Consider the following 27,873-nt stretch of genomic DNA (forward strand, 5'->3'; position numbering starts at 1 on the left):
ATATATATATATATATATATATATATATATATGTTGTATGTAAGCCAATTTGACAATAAATTATATTAAAAATATTATATATTGTATAAATTATATATATATATATATATTTAAACAGGTAAAACATGTTTGAGCACTTATATGGCTCAAATTAAAATTATATAAAACATAGAGAAATCACCTATATTCATCCATATCCCTTTTACCTTGCCCCTTTCCTCCACACTGCCTGGCCTCTTTCGGTAACCAGTTATTTTATTTCTGTTAGTCTGATATTTTATGTCTGGGTGTGTAATTTCCTCTCCCTTCTTATATAAAAGAAAGTAAATTATATTCACTGATCTGTGCTTTGTTTTTTCCTCCCTCACAATATTAACATGTATCCCGGAGAATCCATAGAAGTATGTAATGTCTTCCTCATTCTTTTTATATTACTGCATGCTTTGTTCAGCAGTCCTATGCTGTTGTTGTTGCTATTTAGTCCAAAAACAAGCAGCTTAGTGTGTATTATCTTACTTGTGGCCCTTTTTGCCTTTGTTTATACCCTTCCAGTCCTCATAGGCATTTGAAGTTTTGACCTCTGCGAAGGCTTTCCAGCTGGGTGGAGGCAGGGAAGGCCAGGTACAGCAGATTCCCAGAAGATTCATCACCTCGATCCACTTGCTTTGCTGGAGATGAGGGTAAATAGGAACTGAACAGCAGCTATTTCCCCACCAGATCCTGCCGCAGACACCCTGGGCTTCATCCTGTTTAGATGGAGAGCTGGGGAGTGATGAATGAGGAAAAGGAGTGGCTTTAGCACAGTTTGGTTTTAACTTTCTCTTCTCTAGAAGGCACAAATGCCTCTAGGATCATCTCCCTCTTGTGCTAATTTAAAGGCAATTAGAAAGCAAAGAAACACAGGATTTTACTAACATTCAGAAGTCATATCATTCAGTTGAAGAAGCATTGTATTGCACAATGAAGCCGGAGCTCCCATTTTCAAAAATGAATGTTTCTGAAATCTCAGAACAGCCTCAAGTAGACAGCTTTATGCTGACTTTTCCCCCTGCTCATCTCCAAAGCTCATACCACATACACTTGCTAGTTTTCCTTTTCTACTCTGTATTATACTTATCAATCTCACAGGAATCAGGGTCTGCCTTTTTTTTTTCTTTTTCTCTTTCTTTCTTTCTTTCTTTCTTTCTTTCTTTCTTTGGAATGAGAAACAAACACTTTTCCTTGCTGGGTAATTCTTTTGCAAATATATTCCTTGCAAGTTCACCTCTTAAGTTATTTGTCCTATTTCTGCCCTACTCTTTTAGAAAAAAAGGTGGGTAAACCAATTTGGTTAAATTAAAAAGCTTTTGCCTTTTCCTAAAATGATTTCCTTCTGGTCTGTCTGAGTATGATATGACAAAAGGAAACCAATGCAATGAGGTGTGTTTATCTTTGAACACACCCATGCTAAGTGCATGACTATCCGCTGCCCTGTGAGTTACTTATGCTTCAGCACATGCAGAATAAATGAACTTAGCTCTGAATATATCACCTGTTAGTCTTTGGAGGATAACTGTCTCATAGGACTCACAAGAGTCCTGTGTGACGGCCAGCATTCTTTTTAGCCTTGAAGTCACAAGCAGGGTGAAGCAGTGATTATTTCCTGGTCTGAAAGGAAGGGGAGGGGATCATGAGAGAGAAAAGGAACATGTATGGGAAGAAGAGATGGAAGAGTAAACATGAGAAAAAGGGAGGGAAGAGAATGGAAGAAAGGGAGAAGAATGAGGGGATATTGCAGGGGAAGAATAGAAAGCGCCCAAATTATATCTTGTGGGGCACCTGGCTGGCTGAGTCGGAGGACTGCGTGACTCTTGATCTCAGCATTGTGAGTTCGGGCTCCACGTTGGGTATAGAGATTACTTAAAAAAACAATAAGATCTTAACAAACATAGGCTTGTGGAAAGAACTCTCCTCTGAGGGTTGAAAGTCATGTTTTCTAGTTCTATATCTTCTGCACACGGTGCCAGAGAATTTGAGGAATTTGGTTGAAAATCAAGCACCTTGGAAAATACAGTGCCTCATTTTGTTAGTAACCAATACTTATGAGTGTTTACCATGTTCTGGGCACTTATTTAAAAGCACTAGAATGTATTATACTAAGCGAAATGAGTCCATCTGAGAAAGACAAATGTCATACGATTTCACTCATATGTGGAATTTAGCATATGGGAAGGTGGGGAAGAGAAGAAAGGGAGACTCTTAATGACAGAGAAGAGAACAACTGAGGGTTGATGGAGGGAGGTGGGTGAGATATGGGCTAGATGGGTGATGGGTGCTAAGGAGGGCACTTGCCGTGATGAATAGTGGGTGTTGTATGTAAGTGACTCACTGAATTCTACTTCTGAAGCAAATTTGTTAACTACAATTTAAGTTAAAAAGAAAAAAATCTTAAAAAAATAATAAAAGCACTTGGCATGGATTATGTCATTTAATCCCCACTGCAAGGCAAGGACTTAGGTTTTATCTCCATTTTACTGATGTGGAAACTGAGGCACGGATGCTAAATAATTTACTCAAGGTCACACTAAGCAAATGACTGTAGTAGTCACGTAGTCACTGCTTCATTCATCTCTCTCCCCCACCCAGTGCCTTCCTTGCTAGCAGAATCTCAGTAGTCTGGGTTGTGATATGCCTACCCTGCATCCTAGCCCCACTGGTTGAACGACAACAGACCTAAACCCATCTTGGCTCTCACATTCTCCTTACTGTTATACATTTTCCCAGCTTCCTTTGCAGGTGGCTATGCGACCAAGTTGTGACCAATGAGGTTTAAGAAGTCCACTAGGGAACTTCTGGGAAAGCTTTTCCTCTGTGATAAGAGGAAAGCATATTTTCTGCTTGCCTTCTTCTAACGACTTGATGAGGGTATGAAATGAAGATTCTATACTTGTGGCTGTAGCAGCCACCTGGCACCCACGAAGCAACAAACCCAAGGAAGAATGTCGTCATGCTAAGGATGGCAAAAGGAAAAGTGGGAAGTGTCGGGGACTTTGAGGACATTGTAGGACTGCTACAATAAACCTGGATTCAGCTCCCTGCACTCTTCTCATTATGTGAAATAATCAAAGGTCACTATGGCTCCTGAAAATTTGTCAGGTTTGGCCAAACATGCAGCTGCATATATATCCACTGATACGGGAACAGAAGTACATTTCAGACACAGGACGCTTGTCTTTGTTTCAGGCTCATAGGTTGCTACTCAGTACTGCAGAGTTGTTTCTTCCAGCATCTTCCACCTTCAACCTTGACCCTGAGTATACAGTTGTTACTCTTAACCCAGGAACAAAGGCAAACTGTAACAAGTCACAGGGAAATAGAAGCTGATGAGATTTTTAACTACCTAAAATATTAATCTACTAGCTAAAACAGAAACAATAAAGACACATACTGCAAGTAAACTTCAGATCCACTACAAAGATTCCTTTCAAAGGACCCATATCCCATGGGGATTCTCTGCATTGTTCTCGCACAACCGCTCACTCACTCACTGACCTTTGTGCTTCTACCCAGGACTTTACTTTGGGCAAAAACATTTCACCCCACCCCCAACACACAGTTTTCTGAATCTTGATATTCTCCACATCCAAAAGAGTGCCTACTGCCTAGTAGGAACTTGATAAACGGTCATGGTATGGAATTAAAATTGCTTAATATCCCTCCTATTGAACAACTATCAAAATCATAAGCTTTCAAAAATTATGAGGACATATTAATATTTTTCTGATCTTGACAGATGATTTCTTAATCACTATTAAATTTTAAAGATATGCAAATTGCTGAAGAGAGGAAGTTTAATAAGTTACTCATAGAGAGCAGGTGTTCAACAAATACATTGAATTGAATGGATTGGGCTTTTAAAAAGCTGTATGTTATTCTCTCTCTCTCCCTCTGCCCCTCCCCCCCAATTTAAATAAATAAATAAATAAGTAAAATTCTTTTTTTTTGATGTTTATTTATTTTGAGAGAGAGAACACAAGATGGGGAGATGAGCAGAGAGAGAGCGCGAGAGAATCCCAAGCAGATTCCACACTGTCAACACAGAGCCTGATGCAGGGCTCGGGCCCATGAACCATGAGGCCATGACCTGAGCCCAAATCAAGAGTCGGATGCTTACCCGACTGAGCCACCCAGGCACCCCTAAAATTGTCTTTAAAAAAATGGAGCACCTGGGTGGTTCAGCAAGTTACGTGTCTGACACCTGATTTCAGTTCAGGTCATGATCTCACAGTTATCTCACGGTTATGAGATTGAGTCCTGCAACCTGCTTGGGATTCTCTCTCTCTCTTTCCCTCTGCCTCTCCTCTGCTTGTTCTCTCTGTCTCTCTCTCTTTCTCAAATTAAAATAAATAAATAAATAAAACTCTCTTAAAAAGCTGTATGTTTTGGGGAAATGTAAACTGCGGTTAAAGTAAAATAAGACTTTTCCACTACACTGTTCTTGGGGCAAGAAAAATTTAATGAATTTTTCAAATATGTCTGGTTTACAACTAGGGGGCAAAGAGGGACTAGACTTCCATTATTAAGTGCTTCATTTTGTTATAACCTTAGTGATTATCTGGCCAGATCATGGCTTCTGGGTCTGGTGAGTTGAATTAATAGGGAAGTCTCGCTCCCTGACATCAGTGTTTTGTTTTTTTTTTTAGATTTTTTTAAATGTTCAAATTTGAAAGTGAGAGAGAGAGAGAAGGAGGGAAAGAGAACAAGCGGGGGAGGGGTAGAGTGAGAGGGAGATGGAGGTTCTGAAGTGGGCTAAGTGCCTACAGCAGAGAGCCCAATGTGGGGCTTGAACTCACAAACTGTGAGATCATGGCCTGAGCCAAAGTCGGACGCTCAACCTACTGAGCCACCCAGGCGCCCCTCTGACATCACTGTTAAGTGGAATTCCACTTAATGCAAAAATGACTTCCCTCTGGAAAGACTGTATTTAAACCTAAAGGCACTTACTGCAGTGGAGACTGAAGTAGAGTGATTTCCACAATGCAAGTTGCCCCGAATGAATTGGAAAGGGATGGATGCAAAGAACTGAGGAAAAGAAGTGATAACCTAATGTTAAAGTGCTCTATATTTTTTTCTCATCCTTTTTTTTTTTTTAAGGAAAGAGTCAAGAAATAAACATAAAGACCTCATTGTTCTTGTTGAAATCATTATGGTTCAAGGTACTAAAATATACTAAAAGCAAATGTTCACAATTTCCATTCAGTAAGCCCTTGAAAATCACAGGAAAAAATAATAAAAATAATTGTTACAACAATAACACTTTGTTTGTTTAACCTTAGTTTTCCATTTTCTTTAATTGTAGCTATATATAAACATTTTCTTATACTTCCTCTGTTGCAATTATGCTAAATGGCCTTTATGCCTAGCATAATAGGAAATTATACCGAACTGAAAACTCATTAGCAATGTATTCATGAGGAATCAAAATAATTTCAGTTTCAACAATAACCTAAATGTAAATTTTTGTTTATTACAATATGGTAATCACTTATATAAAGGCAGTGAACTAATAACCAAAACATTGTAGAGTACTGGAAGTTCTCCTAACTTGTGTTGCCTACAACTATGTAAGTAATATCAACTTTTAATCTTTATTTTGTTATGGTGATATCATCTTCTGACCTGGAATGTAATCTTGGGAGTTGGGGAGGGGGGGGGAGAATTTTATATATCGCTGTCTCCAAAAATAGTTGATTAGGAGAGTCCTTCCAGATTAAGAAAATTTAAAAAGCACCACAATCTAGTCATTTCCTTCAAGCATATTGTTCACGTTTCATCCTCCAGTTTAGCCATAATCTCTGTGAGGATAGGGGCTGTGTTTGATTTACTGCTGAATTTCCAGCACTTAGCATAGCATCTGGCACATACTGAATGAATATAGCTGAAAGAAATCAACTGCACACAAGGTGTTTAGTCCTCCAAGCGGACCAGCAGATCTCAAAACCTCCTTGTTATGGTTCCAAGATGGTGGCTTATGCCATCCAATTTTCTTCCCGTATACCTTTTTCCAGTTTCTGGGGGGAATAAGGCATGGAAGAAATGAAAGTGTTTTCTCTTGTCAGAGAGGATAGGGAGCCCTCTGGGTTAGGTTGAATATGTACAGATTCAAAAATATGTCCTGAATATTGGTTTCAAGGCTTATTCCCTACTTTATGATTTCCCTTCATTTCTTAAACATGAGCACTGAAAGTTCCATCCAGTTCAGGGACTATTAGCGTGTTCCTGTTAAGCCTTTATTTTATTAAAAATAGAATGAGCCTGATGAAGCAACATAAAAGCATCAGATGAATTCTCTTATGGAATTCAAGCTGCCATTATTTGACTTCATTACTGCTTCATTTCACTGATATTCCTTTTATCTTAAGTATGGCCTTCTCTAAACTTCATTAACATCAAAAAGTTTTTGTTAAGTACTTTAACTGAACATGGCACTGTACAAAGACGCTTATACAAACCAGATCCTTGTTATTTAGAAAGTTAAACTCACAGACATGAAACAGAAATATTTATGAAATTTATGTGCTTTATGCAAATGAAGGCCATTCTCTGATTTACTTTATGTGATTAGTAGTAGCTAATACTCATTGAGTCCTAACTACGTTTACGGCACTGTGTATAAAAGCACCTTACACGCATCTTCTCCATAAAGCCCCCAACAACAACGAGGAAGGTGGGGTGTCCCAGGCTAAGTGAATTGCCTAAGGGAGGTCATACATCTGTGACATTAATTCAGGTCTGGCTCAGAGACCTGTCCCTTAACCACTCTGACCTACCCCTGCCCTCTAACTTATAACCTCCTCTCCCACAAATCCTTCACCCATCAGCAGCCAAATGTGCCAACTCAGCTCTCAGAGGAACAACTGCCTGGAGCCGGGCAGGGATTTGTGACAGGCATGGTGTAGTGACTGGAGTGCCTCAAGTTAAATCCTTGGGGAGCTGGATAGTATTGGATTAAATGCTGTTAAAAACAGGACAGCTTTGACAGAACAGAATTATCAATCAGATTCAATTCCATTCTAAAAATACAATCTGGACAGTTGAGACTCCAGACTGTTTAGAAGAGCTCTTTAATCTGTAGATAAACCTTACTGAAGAATGTCCCTGATTCCCCTTCAAGTTTCTGTCCTTGCTTGTCCCCTCTCATCAGTCCCCAACTTCCAATTAGAAAAGACGATACCCTGGTTTCTATTGGCTCATCAGTCCTCAAGCTGCTGCAGTCTGGCTAATGCTTCCATTTTTCCACTGGCAGTGCTCTCGCAAAGGTCAGCAATAATAACAAATGATTATTATAATAACACCTAGTGCTTCTTGTGGATTTATTGGGCACCAAACACTGGGCTCAAGGTTTTATTTACATTGGAGGGAGAAACCTGGAGAACAGGAGGATTGCACAGGTCTTGGGGAGATTTTGGCTTAGTTAACTCAGTTTTTTAAAAATTAACTTGACATGGAAATATCAGAATACTTCAGACAAAAATCCAGTTTTGAGATGTGCTGTGCTGTTTGCTACAATCCGTATGATGAATCTTTTGCACTTGGACCCTCCTCAGGCAAATTATTATTATTATCTTGATGTTTTTATTTTTGAGAGAGAGAGAGAGAGAGAGAACGAGTGGGGGGAGAGGCAGAGAGAGAGGGAGACACAGAACCTGAAGCAGGCTCCAGGCTCCGAGCTGTCAGCACAGAGCCTGAGGCGGGGCTTGAACTCTTGAACTGTGACATCATGACCTGAGCCAAAGTCAGATGCTTCACCGATTGATTCCCCCAAGCGCCCCTCAGGCAAGTGATTTACTGTCCATACTTTACATGGATATTCTGGTTAGGATTTACAGTAGTCAGGAAAAGACCCCTCCACTTAAACTAGCTCAAGATAAAAGATGGAGGTTATAAAACAGCAATCCAAGGGCAGGAACTGTGGTACACCTGGATTCATGGAAGCTGAGACTAGAAGACAGCGGCCAGCTCTTCATTAGTGTTTCTACTTTTCATTCCACAGGGGCTCCATTCTCCTGTTACAGACCAACTTCCTCTTATTCTTCATTCTGTTCCCTCATTCCTTAACTTGCTCAAAGCTCCTTATCCCCACTCCACCCCCCTGCAGCATTTGCCTTGTGTTCCTACTACCAATTGCCTTAGTCTTTTGATTTTCCAACTGTAAATTCCTGGAAAATCCCCATTATGTATTTCCAAGCCTGGTCACATATGTCATAAATTACTTTCAAGCTGCAATATAGGTCACACTGAGGGAAGTACACAGATATGGTCCAAACATCAGTAACCAGGTAGAGTGGGAATACCCTTCAAACAGATACCATAGGCCATCATTTGGAGAATATCCTGAGCATAATTAACCTTCATAAAAATATTGAATAAAAGCCATTACTTATGCTTATTTTATAGACATGAAAATTGAAGCTTAGAGAGGTACAAAATAATTTGTCCAAGAAATTAAGTGGCAAAGCTGAAATGTGAACACAGGCTGCCCAGCTAACAAACTCAAAGCCTCTATTTTTATTTTCTTTCTTGACTTTCAGGCTGAGTAACATTCTTGCTATTCTCTACTTCCTTAAACTTAGAACTCTACTGTTAGGTTTACTGTATTCTTTCAGTTTTGTGTTTTTCTGATGGCTCCTCCACTCCCTTTAATTCCTTGTTCTCCTTCCAGTTCTTACATGTAGGAGTTCTCCAAAGGACTCTTCATGGCTCCTTCTTGTTTCTTTCTGTATGTGCTTTTTAGGCAAATTCATAGGTTTTTACAGATTTGAATACACTTAGACACTATGGTTTCCTCAACTGGGGTTCTTAGACACACATGTCCCCCACCCCACCCAAGAGACTTGTGGATAGAATTTACGGAGTTCATGAACTTGAATGAGAAAAAAATAACATCTTTATATTTTCACCAGACTCCAACAGAAATTTACTAATCCCTTCAATTATGAATGTATCAACAAACCACTGTAATAGCAGCAAACATCTGTGACTTTGTTACCAACAGAAATCATAGGTATTTTAATATTTTCCAACTGTTGCAAATATCTTAAAATTTTATTTCTTCTCATTATACTTCAAAATCACAGTGGTTCACCTCACACCTATTAGAATGTTTAAAATAAAAAACACAAGAAACAACAAGTGTTGGTAAGGATGTGGAGAAAAAGGAACCCTTTTGCACTGTTGGTGGGAATGCCACTGGTGTTTCCAAGCTGTGGAAAAGACTATGAAGATTCCTCAAAAAGTTAAAAATAGAACTACTCTATGATCCAGTAATCACGCTCCTTGGTATTTACCCCCAAAATACAAAAACACTAATTCAAAGGCATGTGCAACCCTATATTTACAGGAGTGTTATTTACAATAGCCAGGTATGGAAGCGGCCCAAGTGTCCATCGACAGATGAATTGATAAAGAAGATGTGGTATATACACACGATGGAATATTATTTAACCATAAAAAGAAAGAAATCTTGCCATTTGCAATGACATGGATGGAGCTAGAGAGTATAATGCTAAGTGAAATGTCAGAGAAAGACAAATACCATATGACTTCACTCATATATGAAATTTAAGAAATGAAACAAATGAGCCAGGGGAAAAAGAGGAAAGAGAGAAAGAGAAAAAGAGAGAGAGACAATCCAAGAAACAGACCCTTAACTATTGACAACAAACTGATGCTTACCAGAGGGGAGGTGGGTGGGGGAGATGGGTGAAACAGGTGATGGGGATTAAGGAGTGCACTTGTTATGAGGAGCACCGGGTGATGTATGGAAGTATTGAATCACTATATTGTACACCTGAAACTAATATAGCACCGTACGTTAAAACAAATTAAACTGAAATAAATTCAAAAAATAACAAAAATACTGCACTCCTTTATTTTGATAACTGTTTTTGCGATATCACTAATCCTGTCCCCTTTATTTTCTGTATTTAGAAACTTATTTTTTTGAGAAAGGGTTCATAGACTTTGCCAGACTACTAAAGGTTAAAAACTCCTGTTTTAAAACACTCTAGGCTGTTAACAAACCTTATTACGGTGATAATTTCACAATGTAAATGTATGTCAAATCATCACGTTGTACACCTTGAACTTACACAACATTATATGTCAAGAAAGTGAAGAAAAAACCCACGCTAGCCAGATGTCCTATCATGACTTATAAACAGGTTCAAGTCTTAGGCAATGCAGAGGCAGCTTCCTTAAAGCCTAATGACCTACTCAGTTTTCTGAGTTCTGTCTTTAAGCTTTGGCTGCCTGCTTTATCTGCAGACTTTACTTGTCAGATGGGCACCTAATCCTCCCTGTGGTATGATACCCTTGTGTTGATCTTGGGCCTCTAGTTTATATCCCAGATTGCTTTCTACTCTCACTCATTCTTACATTTTGTTTACTAACTCCGGGTCTCAACTCCACACTAGCTGTTGTGGATCCCCGGACTGCTAACACTTTGTCCTGCATATAAACTTTTTCATCAGTGTGGAATAAACCAGAACTATTACCAGAGTAATGTTCTTGAAGTATAGCTCTGATCATATCCTTTCCTTCCTCTGAATGCTTACAAGTTCAGTATAAACTTCTCAGTGAGGGTAATTTTGATTGCCCAAAACTGAAACCTATTTGCGGTGGCTTAAGTAAGATGAGAAATATATGATATGGATACAGGGATATTATGCAGACATTATGAGTAGGGGTATAGGAACAAGTTGAGCCATAAACAAGGACTGGCAAACTTTTTCTGTAAAGGGCCAAATAGTAAATGTATTAGGCTTTGCAGGCCATATGGTTTCTGTCACTGTGGCATAGGCAATATGAAAAGAAATGAGTTCCAATAAAACTTTATTTATAAAACACACAATTTGCCACAGAGCTCATAATTTTAGGACCCCTGGACTAAAACATTATCAGCACTCGCTGAAACTCATTTCCATCACTATCCACAAGTCTGCTTTGTTCTCTTCCTACTGACTAGCTTCTTCAGCTTCTCTGGTTCCCATGTTAGAACGTGGCTTCTGAAAGCTCTGAGCTTCTGTGTCACAAGTTAAAGTTTAAGCTCTCTCTTTCTTTGCCGGTGCTAATTCCAAGTCCTTAGGGTAGGGATATTGTCTGGCCTAGTTTGGGGCCTAGACCAATTAGCTGTGGCCAGCGGTCTGGGTCTTGCTGTATGAACAGGGCTTTGGGAGCCACCCCTACAATGTCTTAGGTCAGAGCTGAGGGACAGGTTTCAGAAAAGAGCAAGGAGCTGGGAAGACAACCCAGTGAGAGCCTTCTGTTGCATTCATTCAAACCTACATTTTCAACATTATCCCTACTAGACCTCTCCTATCCCTTTCTGAAGTACAACCAACTCCTTGTCGATCTCATAAATTCTGCATATTCTCACCCTGCATTCCCCCTATCTGCCAGTAGATATTCTTCTACTCGTCTTCAAAGTCTCTTCTAAAAAGCCACCCTTTTCCTTTAAATCCACACAACAACCTATTGGTCTTGTTCTGCTGCTATTTCTGCACCTTTTTTGTTTTGCAGACAATAGGTGCTCTGCTGAGGAAATGACTTATTTAACTTTTTATCCACTTCGGTACCTTTCAGAGAATAGCCTCTGAGTTCCTATTGGTTGAGTTTAACTATACCTTCAAAGCTGAATAATTCCAAACTAAAGAAAATGTTGACTTTCAAGAGTGGCAGTTATACAGGAAACATAGTATCTACTTTTAAGGAAATTATTTAGAAACTTAAAAGTATCCATTTCCAAATTTTTGGTAGCTAAATTAAAGTACATATGCAGAGAGATATTAATTACAGCAAAACTTACATTGAATGTTATTACATACTAAGAAGAAATAAAGTCCCATTAGGATTGTATCATCTGTTAATGTACTAAATTAAAAAGGAATACTGTAGGGGCACCGGGGTGGCTCAGAGCTTTAAGCTCAGATTTCAGCTCAGGTCATGATCTTGTGGTCCGTGAGTTCCAGCCCCGTGTTGGGCTCTGTGCTGACAGCTCAGAGCCTGGAGCCTGCTTCAGATTCTGTCTCTCTCTCTCCGAACCTCCTTCGCTTCCACTGTCTCTCAAAAATAAATAAATATTTAAAAAAAATACTACAGAAATAACTTAAGAGAATAGGAAAGGTTATAAACTTGAAATATTAAAAACTGCTCTAAAACGCAAATGCTCCAAAATGATTAGTACTCGTGCAAGAAATTTACCAAAGAGCCAGAGATCTCATCATCTAATTTCTTTCTTTCTAGAACTATTAATTAACATTGTTCCCAGAACTGTGCTAAAATCCCCTGCTGAAAGGAATAAAGTAAATACAGTAACTGCAGGGAAAACTGGTTCACATCCACGAAACGGTTGCAAGGCTTGCGCTTTTCTGAAACAGAAAACACTTGTTAAATAACTATTCCTAAACTATTAGCAAACTACATAAAAGCTTTTTATTTAACACCATCCTCCTGGGAGACTGCGTTGGAATGTGCAGCGGGTCTGAAAACGGCACAGATTTGGCTCAATTGTAAATATTAGGTGCAAAGAGGCGAAGCCATTGTGCAGAGTAGGGGGTGGGGAGGGTGGGGTCCTGATTCCCAATGTTGATAGAAGGACTCCAATTTCGCTTGGTATTCATTTTTCTACTACAATTACAGTTTTGCTAAGAAAAATAAAATATCAGTTGTGCTCTCATCAGGCTTCTAATTTGCAGTGCCTACAGAAAAAGAAAACGTCTCATTTAGCTAAAAGAATCACCTTTCCGCAATCTCCAGAGCCTCTGGGAAAACGGAGGAGCGCCCAGCCCCACCCCACCGCCCCCACCGCGGCCACCTCCTGAAAGCCCAGCCCGCTCCACCCGCCGCCGCAGGTCGTCTGGGCTTGCCCAGCGCGCTAGCCGCGCTAAGACCGTGGGTCTCCGCGGCTCGAACCAGTCTGTCGGGCGGTTCTGCGTGGGGATGCTCCAAATCACTAAACCACAACACAGAACCCAAGCTTGGACTCTGAACCAAGCCCTTTTGCCTAGTTTTCTCTTTCCCCGTTTCGCCAGAATCCTCACCACCCCTCGTCACAGCCTCGTCACAGCCTCGCCCCAGCCTCGGGGTCCTCTGCAGCCACCTGCGCGTGTACGCTATTGTCACGCAGTAAGGAGGGGCTGCGAGGCGCTCAGCCCACCAGGCACTCCAGGGAGAGACCGAAACTACAACTCCCATCACGCCCCACAGCCTGTTCCCTCCTCCTCCTTCCCTCCCCCCTCCTCCCTCGGCCAGCGGCCGGGAGGCTCTGGGCTTTATCTGCGGACCTGCGGGAGGGAGTCAGGTCCCCGCGATCTTCCCCGACCCGAGCGATCTGCCCAGCGGCGGCGGCGGCGGCTCTTAGCCGGGTTTTGCCTCCGTGCCCCCGCCAGCCCCGAACCCGCGGGGGCAGACGGTCCGTCCGCGCGTGCGAGAGGATGGTGATCCGCGTGTTCATTGCCTCCTCCTCGGGTTTCGTGGCGGTGAGCACCGTGGGGACTGGCAGAGGGCGGGGGTCGGGTCTGGGGGGCTCTTGAGCGCAGAGCGCGGGTCCTGCGGGAGGTGCGCGGCGCACGCCCCTGCGCGTCTCGGTGCGCTGCGCGTCCGGACGCGGGAGCCCGCGCCGGGCAGGTGATCCATCACACTTGCACAACAATGAAAAGGGCGGGGAGCAAAGGTGGGTGGGGGACCCCAGCTCGCCCACAGGCCCACTCAACTCGGCCTGAGAGGGAGACAGCGCAGCGGAGAAAATGGAGTCTGCGGGAAACCCCCAGCTCCAGTTGTGTGATTTGGGAATTTGGGGAAGGGGTACTCTGAGAGCTTCGGGGGTCCCGCTTCCCTTCGTGTTAGTTCTTCCCGATGTGGGACCTTCGGCCTGGTTATATTTTATATAACCAGCTTTTATGTAGGCTGCTTGGTTTGCTAACCTAGCTCCTGAATGAAACAAGTTTAAGTAGTAATTGCTCTTCACCCTCCCTTCCTTTCCACCCAGTTAAATAGTTTAAACCTGAGCAAAGAGAACTGTAAACTAGGTTTGCCCTGTCGTGCCAGGGTTTTCTTACTTGTTTTGTCTTTTTTTTTTTCCTTAGGATGCTATGAATATTTTCTTTATGTAAATGTGTGTGCTTGGTTTCTTTCCCCTTGTAGTGCAGTGGTCAATTTCATCTTGAGGATGTGTAAAGTGTGGTTTCTCTAATTATTTTAAGTTGTGTTTGGTCGATATTTTGGCTTTTTAATTTTTTTAGGAAGAAGTTTTTGGGAAGAAGAGACAAATAAATGTCAGACTGCAAAGAAAAAATGCAGTAGTATACTTGATAGAGCTCACTGGGTAATAACACATGTAGCAGGATGTTTTACATGATTATTAAAACTTGGTTTCCTTAGTATGAGTTAAGCTGTTACGAGGTTCCTTGGTGAGATATATAATCAAAAACATCAAAACTGCAGTATTGGTTGCTTAAAATTTGGTCACTTGTCTGCCCAGCACCAACCAGATTGTCCCAAAATTTGTTTCTGAAGCAGGTGGGATGGAGGATGGAATAAAATATTGTTTGTAAATCCTTATAAACGACGGAGACTTTTTATTTAAAAAGAAAGCAACACTAGTACCAAGAAAAGACCCCTTTTCATTAGGAATAGATGGGAAACTCCAACTTATCTTTACATGCAGGCATGTGGTGGTCCCCATACTCCTGATAGTTTTGGTATTTCTAGTTATTTGTGGTTGCTTAGTCATTCCTGTCTTTTACAGATTTCTCTACTGAACTATACTTCATGTGTTTGGAAACCCATATTGTTTTGTGCATAGATTTTGTTTTTCAAATGCACTTCGTCATAAGAATGCTATAGACTTTTTGGTTTCACCACCAACTAGCATGCTCAGTAATTGTTCCAGTAGCATTTTTTGATTATGGAAATGCTGATCTATAGTATTAAGAAGCCTACGTTAGTTTGGACAAGTCAAAGTCAAAACTTCAGGCAGTTACTTGGCTTAGCCTATCAGCAGGTAATATACAAGATAGCTCTGGAATTTTGCATCTCTGTTTCCTCAAATCCATTAACATTTATTGCCTGCCTGCTATGCATAAATATAACATTTATATTTAAATATAAAATATAAATAATTTTATATTTACTGTTATGTGTTTTGTCCATGAAGCTAGATTTAAGAGACCTAAGTTTTAATGCAGAATCTGGCTGGTGGTGTAAGCTTGGATAAGGTGCTTCATCTCTTCCTGAGTTAGAATGAAGGATGGTGATGAATTGCTCAGAATTACATTCTAGCTTTAAACTGCTTCGACTTCATCAGTTGGGTAAATGTGGATAAACCCTTGTAACAGTGTCTTTTATTTTAAATGCACTTTAAATGCCTCAAAGTGAGTTTATTCTTTTTGTTTTCCTTTTTTAAATTTTTAATGTATTGTCAAATTGGCTAACAGTGTGTAAAGCGTGCTCTTAGTTTTTGGGGTAGATTCCCGTGGTTCATCGCTGATGTACAACACCCAGTGCTCATCTCAACAAGTGCCCTCCTCAGTGCCCGTCACCCATTTTCCCCTCCCCCCACCCCAAAGTGAGTCTATTCTTTTCCTTTGGTGTTCTGCTGTGATGTCTCAGGCCCCCTCACTGCCCCGCCTAGTAGTATGTGTTCTGACATGATTTGATTTGAGCTAGAAGACATAATCTGTTATATATACAGCCCATAAACAGTAATTCTCTATCTCAATGGACCTAACTTTTTTAGGTCTCAGATGATCCTTAGTCATTGAGTAATTCCCAATTATAATATCATCTCCTATATTAATACAGCTTTTTTGTAATTATGTAATATTTATACTTTTGGTGATGATAAGTTTATGCTTCTATGCAAGAATAATGATTTCTAAGAGATAATGAAATTGTTTAGGTTAACTGTTGGCCTGGGGAGGCTAATAGGGCTTATGGCATTAAGCTATATTAAGCTTTGATGGCATAGCTGTAATGTTTTCCTTCCAGCAGTGTTATGTTGACCGTTGGCCCTGTTTATTTGGTGACCAACTGTGACTAGCAAATGCATGGGAGAACAAATAATTTGACTTCCAAGTCAGTTTAGTTCTAGCTGAAGTTTATTAAACCACAAGGAAGGAATGTAACTAGAAGTTGACTTTGCTAAGTAGGTTCCTGTTATTTCCAGAAAGGTTCTCTGCCCCAATCAGCAATAGATTTAAACAATCTATTTAGAAAATATCCTCATCTTGTTCTGACTTCTCTGAATTCTCCAGCGTCAATGCGTAACAGTGGTATTTGTAATAATTAACACCAAGGGGTGGTTGCCCTTTTATCCTCTCCAGCTCCAGGTAAAACATGCTTTTTCTAGGAAATAAAAGAGATGCCACATTATTATGCCATGAATACCTAAAAATCAGATTTCATATGCAGGTGATAACGTTGCTGTCATTCATATTGTTCTGAAGGGCATTTAATTAGTCCTAAGAAAACAGTATATTCTAAAAGTGCCATTTTAAAATTTAATTTGTTCTGGTTGTGTACCCAAAAGGTGGGGGTGGGGGGGGTCCTGGTAACTTTATTCAGGAAATACATTGATATGGCTTTTTAATTTAAAAATACTGGCATCAGTCAATTATTTCATTCATTCATTCATTATTTTATTCATTCAATAAGTATTTTCTAAGGGTCTGCTCCTTGCCTCTCTCTGTCCTTGGTCTTGTGGGCAATTGGAAGAGGATATAGTCTTTGTCCTCAAGGAATTTAGGTGGGGACTGGGTGGGGAGATAAGATAGGATAGCGAAAACCACCAGTAATAAAGTACAGCCCAAGGACACTTGCCTCTTTCAGAACACATTATCAGAGATAGAAATAATATAGGGGCTGAGGGATACATTGCAGGATGTCAGATAAGGAGGAAATGTGCCAGAAATCATAAAATATGCATGTGGGAGCCTTAGGCAGATGGCAGGGAGAGGAATTGAGTTAGATTTGGAGCCAGGGAGAGAGTGCAGGGTCCACCTTGTTCAGGCTGGAAAGGGAGGAGCTTTTGGTAGAAGAAGGCAGACAGCAGATGTCCCTGTGGACTTCTTTTGAGGACAGGGTAGACTTTAAGTTCCTGCAGGAAGCCCTTGATAAACTCTGTAGTGCTCGGCATTTCAGAGATGTCTTCAGTATCTGCAGCTTGTGTGTTGTCCCACGTCTTTTGTCCCCAGGTAACAAGGGGCTCTCTGGCAAGGAGGGACCTCTGGTATGTGATTTTTAATATATTTTTTTTAACATGTATTCATTTTTGAGACAGAGAGAGAGCATGAATGGGGGAGGGTCAGAGAGAGGGACAGAGAGAGACAGAGCGTGAATGGGGGAGGGTCAGAGAGAGGGAGACACAAAATCTGAAACAGGCTCCAGGCTCTGAGCTGTCAGCACAGAGCCCGATGCGGGGCTGGAACTCACGGGCTGCGAGATCATGACCTGAGCTGAAGTCCGCCGCTTAACCGACTGAGCCACCCAGGCGCCCCTGGTATGTGATTTAAAAAAAATCTTTACCCCTCTGCTTGTCTTGAGTAAAATGTCTCTAAAAAAGAAATAAAATCTTTCACTCTTCGTTAAAGTTTCTGGGCTCAGTTGTTAGAGCTGGAAGAAAACCTAAAGGAATTTTCTAGTGAAGTCCAACCACCTAAAATCACAGAGAAGGAAATTTGGGCTTGGAAATTCAGTGGCTTATCCTGAGGTCATTTGTGTCACTCAACGCAGATCCAAGGGTTAAACGGAAACTAGGTCTCCTGACTCCTGAATGTATTCATTCTTGTGTTCATTCAGCAATGCATTCATTGATGCATCCATTGACCCTTGAATTCATCAAATAATCATTGAAAACCTACCAAGTACCAGGCTCTGTGTAAGGTGCTATTAGGTGCTAGGTGTATGTGAAGTCAGAAGAACAGACTTAAACTCTGGCCTTAGGGCACAAGTCAATGCTCACTTTTCAGCCTAGAGCCTTGGGATGCAAACCATTTAAATAAGGAGATTAATGCGGGCTTGGGCAGTGTTTCTGAGAAGCTGGGTGAAATGAACAGTATATGCATGGATGTTGGAGAGGGGCCATCACTGGGAGCAAAAGAGATAAAAAATTGGAAACAAAGTTGGAAAATACAGCGTTTTGCCCAGGGCTGCCATTATATTTTCAAGTAGGATTGAGAGTGGCGGTGGGGAACACATAGAAACTATGCTCGGAGTTGTTTTGATCTTTGCAGCTGTAGAAGGCATACCCTTTGGTTTGTATGACTTAACTTTTAAGCATGCAGTAAGCAGTGAAGCACTGAATGTATTCAGTGAAGCTTTACTGTGAGGAGGCCCCGCAAAGGAGTGCCAAGCAGTTAAAGTCAGGATATGACCATGTAGAACAGCCTAAGACTGGGCAGTAATTCCTAAGTGATTCTAAGCCAGAAGAAGTTAGTGAGGGTAAGCCTGGGCTCATCAGCCTCTTTAACTCATTGAATCCTCAGAGTCACAGGGCAAGGTAGTTATTTATTCTCATTTTACAGATGAAGAAGCTGAAGTGAAATGCCCTGATGAGATCATACACAGTAGGTGGTGGGATCCTGAGTTGAACTCCACCTGGCAGGTAGTTCTGAAGTTTCTAGAGCAGTTCTCCCCTGTGGGCACGGTGGCACCCTGGGGCAATGAGAGTACCAGGGATGCCTGACATCCTACAGTGGGCTGGATAGTCCCCCATAAGAACTGCCCATGCAAAATGCCAGGGGTATCCTTGAGAAAACAGTGCCAAAGAGCATTGGTGAGTGAGGGTGTGGAGTGAGGTTAGGGAGATGGGAGCATATGAGAAATGACCAGGAGAAGCAGGGATGAGTTGGGGGAGCAAGGAGGAGGATGTGATTTAAGGGAAGGTCAGGCTGGGAAGGCAAGTGTGTTAATTTCCTAAGGGCTGCCATTAACAAAGTATCAAAATCAAGGATTTAAACAACAGAAATTTGTCTCCCAGTTCTGGAAGCTAGATCAGGGTATGGGCAGGGGTGCCTCCTTGTTAGGGCTGTGAGGGAAACTGCCCCATGCCTCTCTCCTAACTTCTCATGGTTTGCTGACAATCTCTGACATTCTTTGGCTTGTAGATGTATCGTTTTGGTATCTGCCTTCACATGGTCTCCGTGCTTGTGTGTGTGTGTGTGTGTGTGTGTGTGTGTGTGTGTGTGTGTGTGTCTGTCATGATGTGCAACTTTCTCCTTTTTATAAGGACACGTTCATATTGAATAGAGCCTGCCCTAATGACTTCATCTTTATTGATCATCTGCAAAGGTCCTGTTTCCAAATAAAGTTACATTCACAGGCACCGGTGGTTAGGATTTCAACATTTTTCAGGGAACACAATTCAACCCATAACAGCATGGAATATGAGTGTTGAAATAGACTAATTAATGGAATTTTCTCCCTTTAATTGGAAAGACTGAAGGCAAATTTCTTGAATCTTCATGTTAGCAGCTGGATGTGGAATTGTATGGAATTGTAGTTGTGTGTAAGGTCTCTTGCTAAAAAGGGAGGTTTATCAATATCCCAGATGAAGACCTGACCTCAGGTTTTCTAGTACATTTTACTCTTTCTCAAATTTGATATTTTCCCATTCTACAATAATATTTTAAGCTTGGAAATAGAAGTATAATCAAGGGCATGGACTCGTATGAAATTAGGGGCTTTTTATCCATTTGTATTGGAATACTTTCAGAAAACATTTCTATTTATTTGAGGAAATGAAATTTTGACAAATATTTATAATATGAAATTTGAGGTGGTTTCCATATTGTGGGAATTTAAGAACATTTGAGTCTTGTCTTTTGTGTGTTTTTCAGTTTTTTTGGTCAAAAACAGAAAAGGAAAGGGGCACCTGTGTGCCTCAGTCAGTTAAGCATCTGACTTCGGCTCAGGTCATGATCTCTTGGTCTGTGGGTTCGAGCCCCATGTCTGGCGCTGTGCCAACAGCCCAGAGCCTGGATCCTGCTTCAGACTCTGTGTCTCCCTCTTTCTCTACCCCTCCCCTGCTCGTGCTCTCTCTCTTTCTCTCAAAAATAAATAAATAATTAAAAAATAAAAAAATAAAAAAACAAAAAAACAGGAAAGGAGAACAACTGTAGTGGGGGGGAAAAGCCAGTTCTATAAGAAGCAGTGTGAGATACCAAATTAAGAAATATTTCTTCTTTAGATGTTTTTCATGTTTAATTTATAAAAATGTTGAAATGAATCATGTTCCCCCCCAGTACAGTTAGAAATGGGTGACAGAATAGAAAAGGTCTAGATTCTTAGTGAATGTTTCATTTTTCCCAAAACAGAAATTAGCATGACTTATGGATCATTATATATGAAAGTTTAAAATACTTTGTTTTGAAATGCAGATTTAAAAAATGGGACCAATACATTATTGCTTTAATTGCTGAATGTCCATTTTTTTTAAAAAGTCACCCTCCAAACTCTAAACTTAAAAGGAGACCCAAATTTTCAGTAGGAGCTGCTTTAGTGGCTGCTACCTTGCTGCAGAGTGAGTTAGAAACGTGTTATTCTCATTTAAATTACATTCCTAGGTACATTATTTTTCTGTGATTAGCTTTGTTACACTGCTACAAAGAAAAAGGACCTAGATTTCTTTTTTTTTTTTAATTTTGTTTTCAACGTTTATTTATTTTTGGGACAGAGAGAGACAGAGCATGAACAGGGGAGGGGCAGAGAGAGAGGGAGACACAGAATTGGAAACGTGGCTGAAGTCGGACGCTTAACCGACTGCGCCACCCAGGCGCCCCAGGACCTAGATTTCTAAATGAGAAATTTAGTGAAAACAACTTTTTTCCCTGTGAACTGGCAAACGCTTATTAATATTTGAGGGAGATTTTCCACTTCTAATCATATACAGTTTTCTTCTTTGGGTCCTCTTTTTAGTGGTAGTTTAAATTTTTTTTTTTCAACGTTTATTTATTTTTGGGACAGAGAGAGACAGAGCATGAACGGGGGAGGGGCAGAGAGAGAGGGAGACACAGAATCGGAAACAGGCTCCAGGCTCTGAGCCATCAGCCCAGAGCCTGACGCCGGGCTCGAACTCACGGACCGCAAGATCGTGACCTGGCTGAAGTCGGACGCTTAACCGACTGCGCCACCCAGGCACCCCTTTAGTGGTAGTTTAAAAACATGTCATGGAACCTTTCTGTTGAGTGATTGTTTAGACCAGCAGTGACCAGTACAGACCGTTGCCTGGCATGGAGGTGGCTAGGGCGGCTGTGAGAGGTGGCGCTTGGGGACTGGGAGCCTTGGAGCGGCTGTAACCCACTGTGTGGTCTGAGCCAGTGCAGCTTCCCTTCTGTCCTCTTTCAAAAATAGGCTTATCTGAGTTTTATCTGCCAGCGCGGACTAATTGCTCAGGAACTATGGCAACTAAAAGTTAGTGTTGTTCTTTCTTTCATGTTTCATTACTTTTTCCAGACTCTAAACAATCAGCCGACCTAGGAAAAGCACCTTCTGGGCTCCTGACTGCTTTGCTGTAGGACTCGAAGCTCTGCTAGATGCTTGCTGCCAGATAGGGGTCCCCCTACCAACAAGCCCAGGTCCTTTTAGGCTGGTGCAGCCCCTGGAAACTAGAACTGGGTCTGGTTCCCTTTGTTACCGTTGACAGCTTATTCATTCCTAAAAGGTACTGAACTCTTTTGGGCTGGGTCAGTGCCTGGAACAACCCCAAAGGGGGTTTCCTGGAACTGACCCCTGAAACTAGAAGGGCAGGGCGCGGTGTACATCAGGGTGTGTCTCTTGTTGTGGGACCCTTGTGGCTCTCTGCCAGCATTGCTTCAGCACTCCTGAAGCCGGAAATGGAATGTTGGCTGGGACTGAGGGCAGAGGGTTTTAGGTACTTCAGGACGTGCTTCCATATCCTACCAGCGATGACTCAGATCTGGAATTGGCTTTTTGTCATCTTGGACCTAGTGGCTTTTGGAGTGGAGGGCTGGGAAGGAGAGAGACCCAATTAAGTGACTTGCTGACAGGTCAGTTCAATGGTGTTTGGTAAATGCACATACAGTTAAAGTCAGCAGACCAATCCTATATAAAAAACAAAACAAAGCAAAACAAAACAAAACAAAACAAAAAACCCCTAAAGCAACACAACCAATGTAGCTTTTGAGCTTTTTTTGAGTTTGTTTTCTTTTTGGAGTTACACAAGGAGTGGGAGTATGGTCTTCATTCATGGCATTCCTATGTGATTTGAAGCTTACTAGTTCTCTTCTTTCCTAATTATATTCGTTATGATAGTTCCTTGAATGGGAATTGGCCACTCCATCAGCCTGGGTCCCCAGCTGACAGAAGTTTTGGGTTGTGCTGACCTTTTATGGTAAATAAACTACTTACTAGTCAAAGTAACTATTTGGATTGAATATTTGCTGATTTATTTAATTCTGGAGTTAGTTAGCTAATATTCAAGCCAAGCACCTCCTTCTGCCCCATCCAAGGATTAGCTATCATTGGGAGTCAGTATAGTTTCATGGGTAAGGCAGGGCTTAACAAAAAAAAAATTTTAATTACTATAATAAAATAAAAAAGTTTTAAATTATAACCTTGGATCTTTAATCATCAAATAATTATATATAGTACATAGTACCTACTAAGCCAAGGATGCATGCTGCTATAATTTTAGAGTATTTACTTATTTTTGATTCTTTTTTTTTATTATTTTTAATTTACATCCAAGTTAGTTAGCATATAGTATAATAATGATTTCAGGAATAGAATTTAATGATTCATCACTTACATATAACACCCAGTGCTCATCCCAACAAGTGTCCTCCTTAATGCCCCTTGCCCATTTAGCCCATCCCCGTACCCAACATCCCACCAACAACCCTCAATTTGTTCTCTGTCTTTAGTAAGAGTTTCTTATGGTTTGTCTCCCTCCCTGTTTTTATATTATTTTTCTTCCCTTCCTTTATGTTCATGTGTTTTGTATCTTAAATTCCACATTTGAGTGAAATCATATTTGTCTTTCTCTGACTGGCTTATTTCACGTAGCATAATACATTCCAATTCCATCCACGTTGTTGCAAATGGCAAGATTTCATTCTTTTTAACCATTGGTAATATTACATTGATATATATCACATCTTCTTTATCCATTCATTAGTCAGTAGACATTTGGGCTCTTTACATACTTTGGCTATTGTCAATAGCACTGCTATAAACATTGGGGTGCATGTGCCTGCCCCTTTGAAATAGCACTCCCGTATCCCAATAGTGCAATTGCTGGGTTGTAGGGCAGTTCTATTTTTAATTTTTTGAGGAACCTCCATACTGTTTTCCAGAGTGGCTCCACCAGTTTGCATTTCCATAATTTTAGAGTTTTTAGTAAATTTAAATATAAAAGAGTTATAATTTGAGGTCATTCCCCAAACAAATCACCCTAGTAGAGTTCTTCTGTAATTTTTGAACATTTTATAGGTGCATGGCAGGTTGTGCATAAGTCACTAGAACATATTTATTCATTGCCTACAGAGTGCTTACTACTGTGTAGTTGGTCACTATTCTTTGCTGTACCTAATACATGAATATAGAGTCCTGGTTTGACTTAAGTCTTCCTATACTTAGCAAGTAGATCTTATCTCAACTGACAGCTTTGACTGATGGATGGTGGCTGCCTGGAGAGCTGGGAGAGGGGTTTTGGAGCTTTGTCTGGGATCAGCTGGAAAACAGTGTGATTGATTGTTGATGTCTGATCTGGCACCAGAGGAGGGAGGACCAGGGCTTATGCCACGTATTTGCCAGTGCTATCTTCGGCTCTTCCATGCATAACTGAATGGAGAGTGTTTTGAGTCTGTGAGTAAAAGGGAAAAGAAATATGAGACACCAAGTTGAATTGATGGATAGATAATATTCTCTGCAAACATCTCACCCCAAATCTAGGGGGAGGGTGGTAGAGAAGGGCCAGGATCTCTCTGTTTAATAAAAGTAAGTGAAGACAGTGATTATCATGACTGTGAAACTGAACACTGAATCTTGATGCTAGTGAAATGTTTGTGGGGAGCTTCCCTCTGTGGCAGATGGGCAGGTAGGTGGCGGTAAAAGAGGTGGCGGGGGGGGGGGGGGGGGTGTGAGAACAGTTGGTGGAGACAGAAAGGGAGAAAGACACTGGATAGGTGGACCCTCAGATATGCCTGTCCACCTTGCTGAGCCTTGGAGCACTGGAAGGTCAGGTGAACAAGTTAGTGTTTACCTGTGCCCAGAATGTGGTAGGATTTTTCCTACAGGTTATTTAATCCTTATAATGGCCCTACAAACTGTGTTTCCTATACCCATTTTTCAGCTGAGAATATTGAGGGCGATTAACATGCCTAGGATCTTTTGGTTCAGTGAATCCAGATTTGAACCCCTCCCTGTCATAAGAGTTTTTGTCCAGTACTTTTATCCCACATTACCCACAAGAAAAGCGCTTGCTTGGAGGCCACTGAGAACCTGTGCCTTGGGCACCCAGAAACAGGCTAGGATAACAGTGCGTAAGCTCAAGCTAAAGAAAGGAGAAAGGGCAGGACTGCTAAGGAGCAGTTCCAGGGGTACCCACTCAGCTGTTGAGCAGGTAAATGTAGCCATAGTGTCCTTGGCACGTGAAAGCAATGGCTTTGCTTCTGCAGAGACTGATAAAAGCTATAAGGAATATAGGGGCGCCTGGGTGGCTCAGTCAGTTGGGCGTCTGACTTTGGCTCAGGTCATGATCTCACCGTCCATAGGTTCGAGCCCCACATTGGGCTCTGTGCAGACAGCTTGGAGCCTGGAACCTGCTTCGGATTCTGTGTCTCCCTCTCTCTCTGCCCCTCCCCCACTCAAGCTCTGTCTCTTGTCTCTCTCAAATATAAATAAATATTAAAAAAAAAAGATATAAGGAATATGGTTGGAATGGAAAGCTAATATTTCATAATTAAAAATTTTTTTTGAATGTTTATTTTTGAGAGAGAGAGAGAGAGAGAGACAGAGCATGAGCGGGGGAGGGGTAGAGAGAGAGGGAAACACCAGAATCCGAAGCAGGCTCCAGGGTCTGAGCTGTTCAGCACAGAGCTCGACACGGAGCTCGAACTCACAAGCCGTGAGATCATGACCTGAGCCGATGTCAGACTCTCAATCGACTGAGCCACCCAGGCACCCCCATAATAATTTTAATAGTAACAAGAACAACAACTACCATTCACACCATGTGCAGGAAGTACTCAAGGCTTTATGTTTGTTAATTTGTATTCCTCAAAGTAACTTGGCATTGGTAGCCATTCATATTCATCCCCTAGCCCCCTTCACTCTCTCTAGTAGAATAGGAAACTGAAGCTCAGAAATTTCAAATAACTTGCCTTGTCATAGAATCCAGAAAATCCAGACACTAGATTTGTGCCATCCATTTTCCTAATGGTCATGTCCCAGAGGAAGGAGTCAGAGGTTAAAGAGAAATTGGAACAGACAGTGCTCCGAAGACACAGTTGAATATTTCACTGAATGTCCTGAAACCAACTGCATGATTTACCTCAAATGCAGTTCTCTTGCTTTGTGTGATTGAGTTGAGCTGACTTGATGTGTTGAGCTGGAGGGAGCAGGATGGGTGGGAAGGTAATGGGCTGATGTGGGAGAAGGAAAGGTTGGCCGGGATGGGGTCGAGGGCAGAGATATTTAATTTCTTGGGACCTTTTGGGCAACATGAGATCTACTGGAACAAATGGTGGTGGTGCAAGTGTGTGCTCTCATTCTTTCTGCTTGGGATTCTCGGTTCTTGGGAGACATTTTCTCCACAGGCTGATCATTCCTTGTTTTCTTCCCTGTAAATAATTGGGTGGAAAGAGTTTATCAGTATATTGCAGCCTACGGTCGGAATTCAAGGCAAAGAGTGGGTAGAAAGCAGGAGGCCAAAGGCAGGGCTGTTGGTGGTTATAGGGGAGGGAAGGAGGGCCTGTGGGGATGCAGTCACCATCCATGGGAAGGCAGGAGGGGCCCACGGGAGTGGGAGTACATTCATACACCTCATCTGCCCAGTTTAATAATTCTAATCTTTGTGCTTTGCTTATTATCAGCCATCCCTCTTTGTAAGATCAGATTCTGTACATGCAGTTTACTGAGGGAACCTCATAAGCATAGTTGGTAGAAGAAATTTGTGTGATACAAGCAAGATGATAAGTGGTAAGAATGTGAATTTTAGAAGTAGAAAGACCTGGGTTCAGATAATGGCTCCTAAGTGGCAAGGTGGCTTAGCAGGTCTTTTAACTTCTCTGGATCTCAGTATCCCCACTTGTAAAGTTGTCGGAGCTTAATGACAAGGCAGCTGTTAATAATATTATGGATTTCATTTACATTTAAGTCTATAGTAATTCTCTGGTCTTTTGTGAGTCTTCAACTCTGAATAAGCTATTAATATTTAATTAAGGAAAAAGATTATTGTTATAGTTAGACAATAGGTTCTGAGTTAGATGGAACACATCTGTAGGAAGACCTGAAACTGACATTGTTTATTAGGGTTAGTGTAGGCTAGAGGTCACAGTCTAGTTGCAGAGGCTAGAACCCCTTCTTTTTTGAGTTAACACAGTATTTTAAAGTGGTTTTGAGCCAAAGATTTTAAATACTGGGTGATGTCTTTCTTCCACATACACAATCTAGAATTCCTACTCTTCTTGAGACATCTGAAGATTTCTTCACCCATTGCCTCACTCCATCATGGCATGGATCCTTCAGAGTTGCCCCTTCATCATGACGTGGCCTTGGGGTTCTCCACACCCCCTACCATTCTCCCTCTCCTCCCAACTCTGAGCCATTTGTTATTGAGCTTGTGCTGTTCTTTTGCCTGTAGTAGGAAGTATTTTTTGGCATGTATGTTTATCAAAAGTGGGAAACCACAAGATTATATTGAGAGGGTTATTTGTTTCATGAAGAATGGAAGTCAGTGAAAGGTTTTTGTTTTTGCTTTCTTTTTTTTTTTTCTTTTTGGAAAAAAGGAAATAATAGTCCTAAATGGTTATTTGGTGCTTGTTGACTTTATTCCTTTATGTTGACTACCTGACTACTGTGGCATTTGAATGTTTGACTCTATGTAACCTAATTATTCCAGGAAGTAAAAAGTGTCTATTTCCTGTCTGTACTTGGTGATGACCTCTCAGTCACTCTAATCTCAGAACTGCTGCTTGAAGTCATTAAACTCTAGGACAGAACTTCCTGGAAAAGCTTAAAAATGAAGTTGATCACACCCTATGCCAGGTTTTATCACCAGTGTCCCTGTTGACATTTAGGTCTAGGTAATTCTTTATTGTGGGGTCATCCTGTGCCTTGCAGACACAGAACAGCATGCCTGGTCTCTACCCGCTGGGTGCTAGGAGTATCCTCTATCTGCAGTTGTGACAATGAAAAATGTCTCCATGTATTCCCAAATATCTCCTGGGGGCAAAATCATACCTGGTTGAGAACCTCTGCTCTAATCTATAGTAGCAGAGAGGAAATGGTTACAAAGAGAAGACTCACATTGCTTTAAAACTAGGAGGAACTGAAGAGGTCATTTCATTCATCGTTCTCTTCTGATGTGGTATGAGCCATTAAATTACTTGTTCAAGTCTCCACTGCTTGTCCTAATATTTCTAGAACAGTGCAACATGGACCTAGAATACTGCACTGGGAGTTGGGAGACTGAATCTGGTTCTGGTGATGGCACGTTTGTTTGTTTGTTTGTTTGATATAGTTGTGTGTGTTTTTGTTTTTTGTTTTTTTGTTTTTGTAAGCTCTGTGTCCAACATGGAGCTTGAACTCACAACCCCGAGGTCAAGAATCACATGCTCTACCGACTGAGCCAGCCAGGCTTCTTTTTTTTTTTTT

At 41.3% G+C, this 27,873-nt stretch overlaps 1 protein-coding gene and 2 long non-coding RNA genes across 3 annotated transcripts in view; 1 reads left to right on the forward strand and 2 right to left on the reverse strand.

The window, feature by feature from the left end:
- Positions 1–12,454: 12,454 nt before the first annotated feature.
- On the reverse strand, positions 12,455–13,071 carry LOC121029704 (uncharacterized). Its single transcript, XR_005789847.1, has 2 exons — positions 12,879–13,071; positions 12,455–12,737 (listed from the first exon to the last, which is right to left on the reverse strand). It is a non-coding gene; the product is annotated as an uncharacterized LOC121029704 (long non-coding RNA).
- A 2-nt stretch (positions 13,072–13,073) lies between these two features.
- The window catches only part of SH3BGRL2 (SH3 domain binding glutamate rich protein like 2), a gene marked incomplete at its 5' end in the record, with an annotated part of 60,023 nt that continues 45,223 nt past the window's right edge, over positions 13,074–27,873 (forward strand). Inside the window, one exon of the mRNA XM_040474010.1 lies at positions 13,074–13,517. Within this exon, the coding sequence (XP_040329944.1) occupies positions 13,074–13,517 (444 nt within the window). The remainder of the gene's footprint in view (positions 13,518–27,873) is intronic.
- LOC121029703 (uncharacterized) overlaps positions 23,327–27,873 on the reverse strand; it is a 20,150-nt gene continuing 15,603 nt past the window's right edge. Inside the window, exons 4-5 of the long non-coding RNA XR_005789846.1 lie at positions 25,550–25,838; positions 23,327–23,860 (exon numbers count right to left, since the gene is read on the reverse strand). This is a non-coding gene — a long non-coding RNA (uncharacterized LOC121029703). The remainder of the gene's footprint in view (positions 23,861–25,549; positions 25,839–27,873) is intronic.

This window comes from Herpailurus yagouaroundi, unplaced genomic scaffold, assembly GCF_014898765.1.
Source record: "Herpailurus yagouaroundi ecotype Mexico unplaced genomic scaffold, PumYag 139, whole genome shotgun sequence".
In the NCBI taxonomy this organism is placed as follows: domain Eukaryota; kingdom Metazoa; phylum Chordata; class Mammalia; order Carnivora; family Felidae; genus Herpailurus; species Herpailurus yagouaroundi.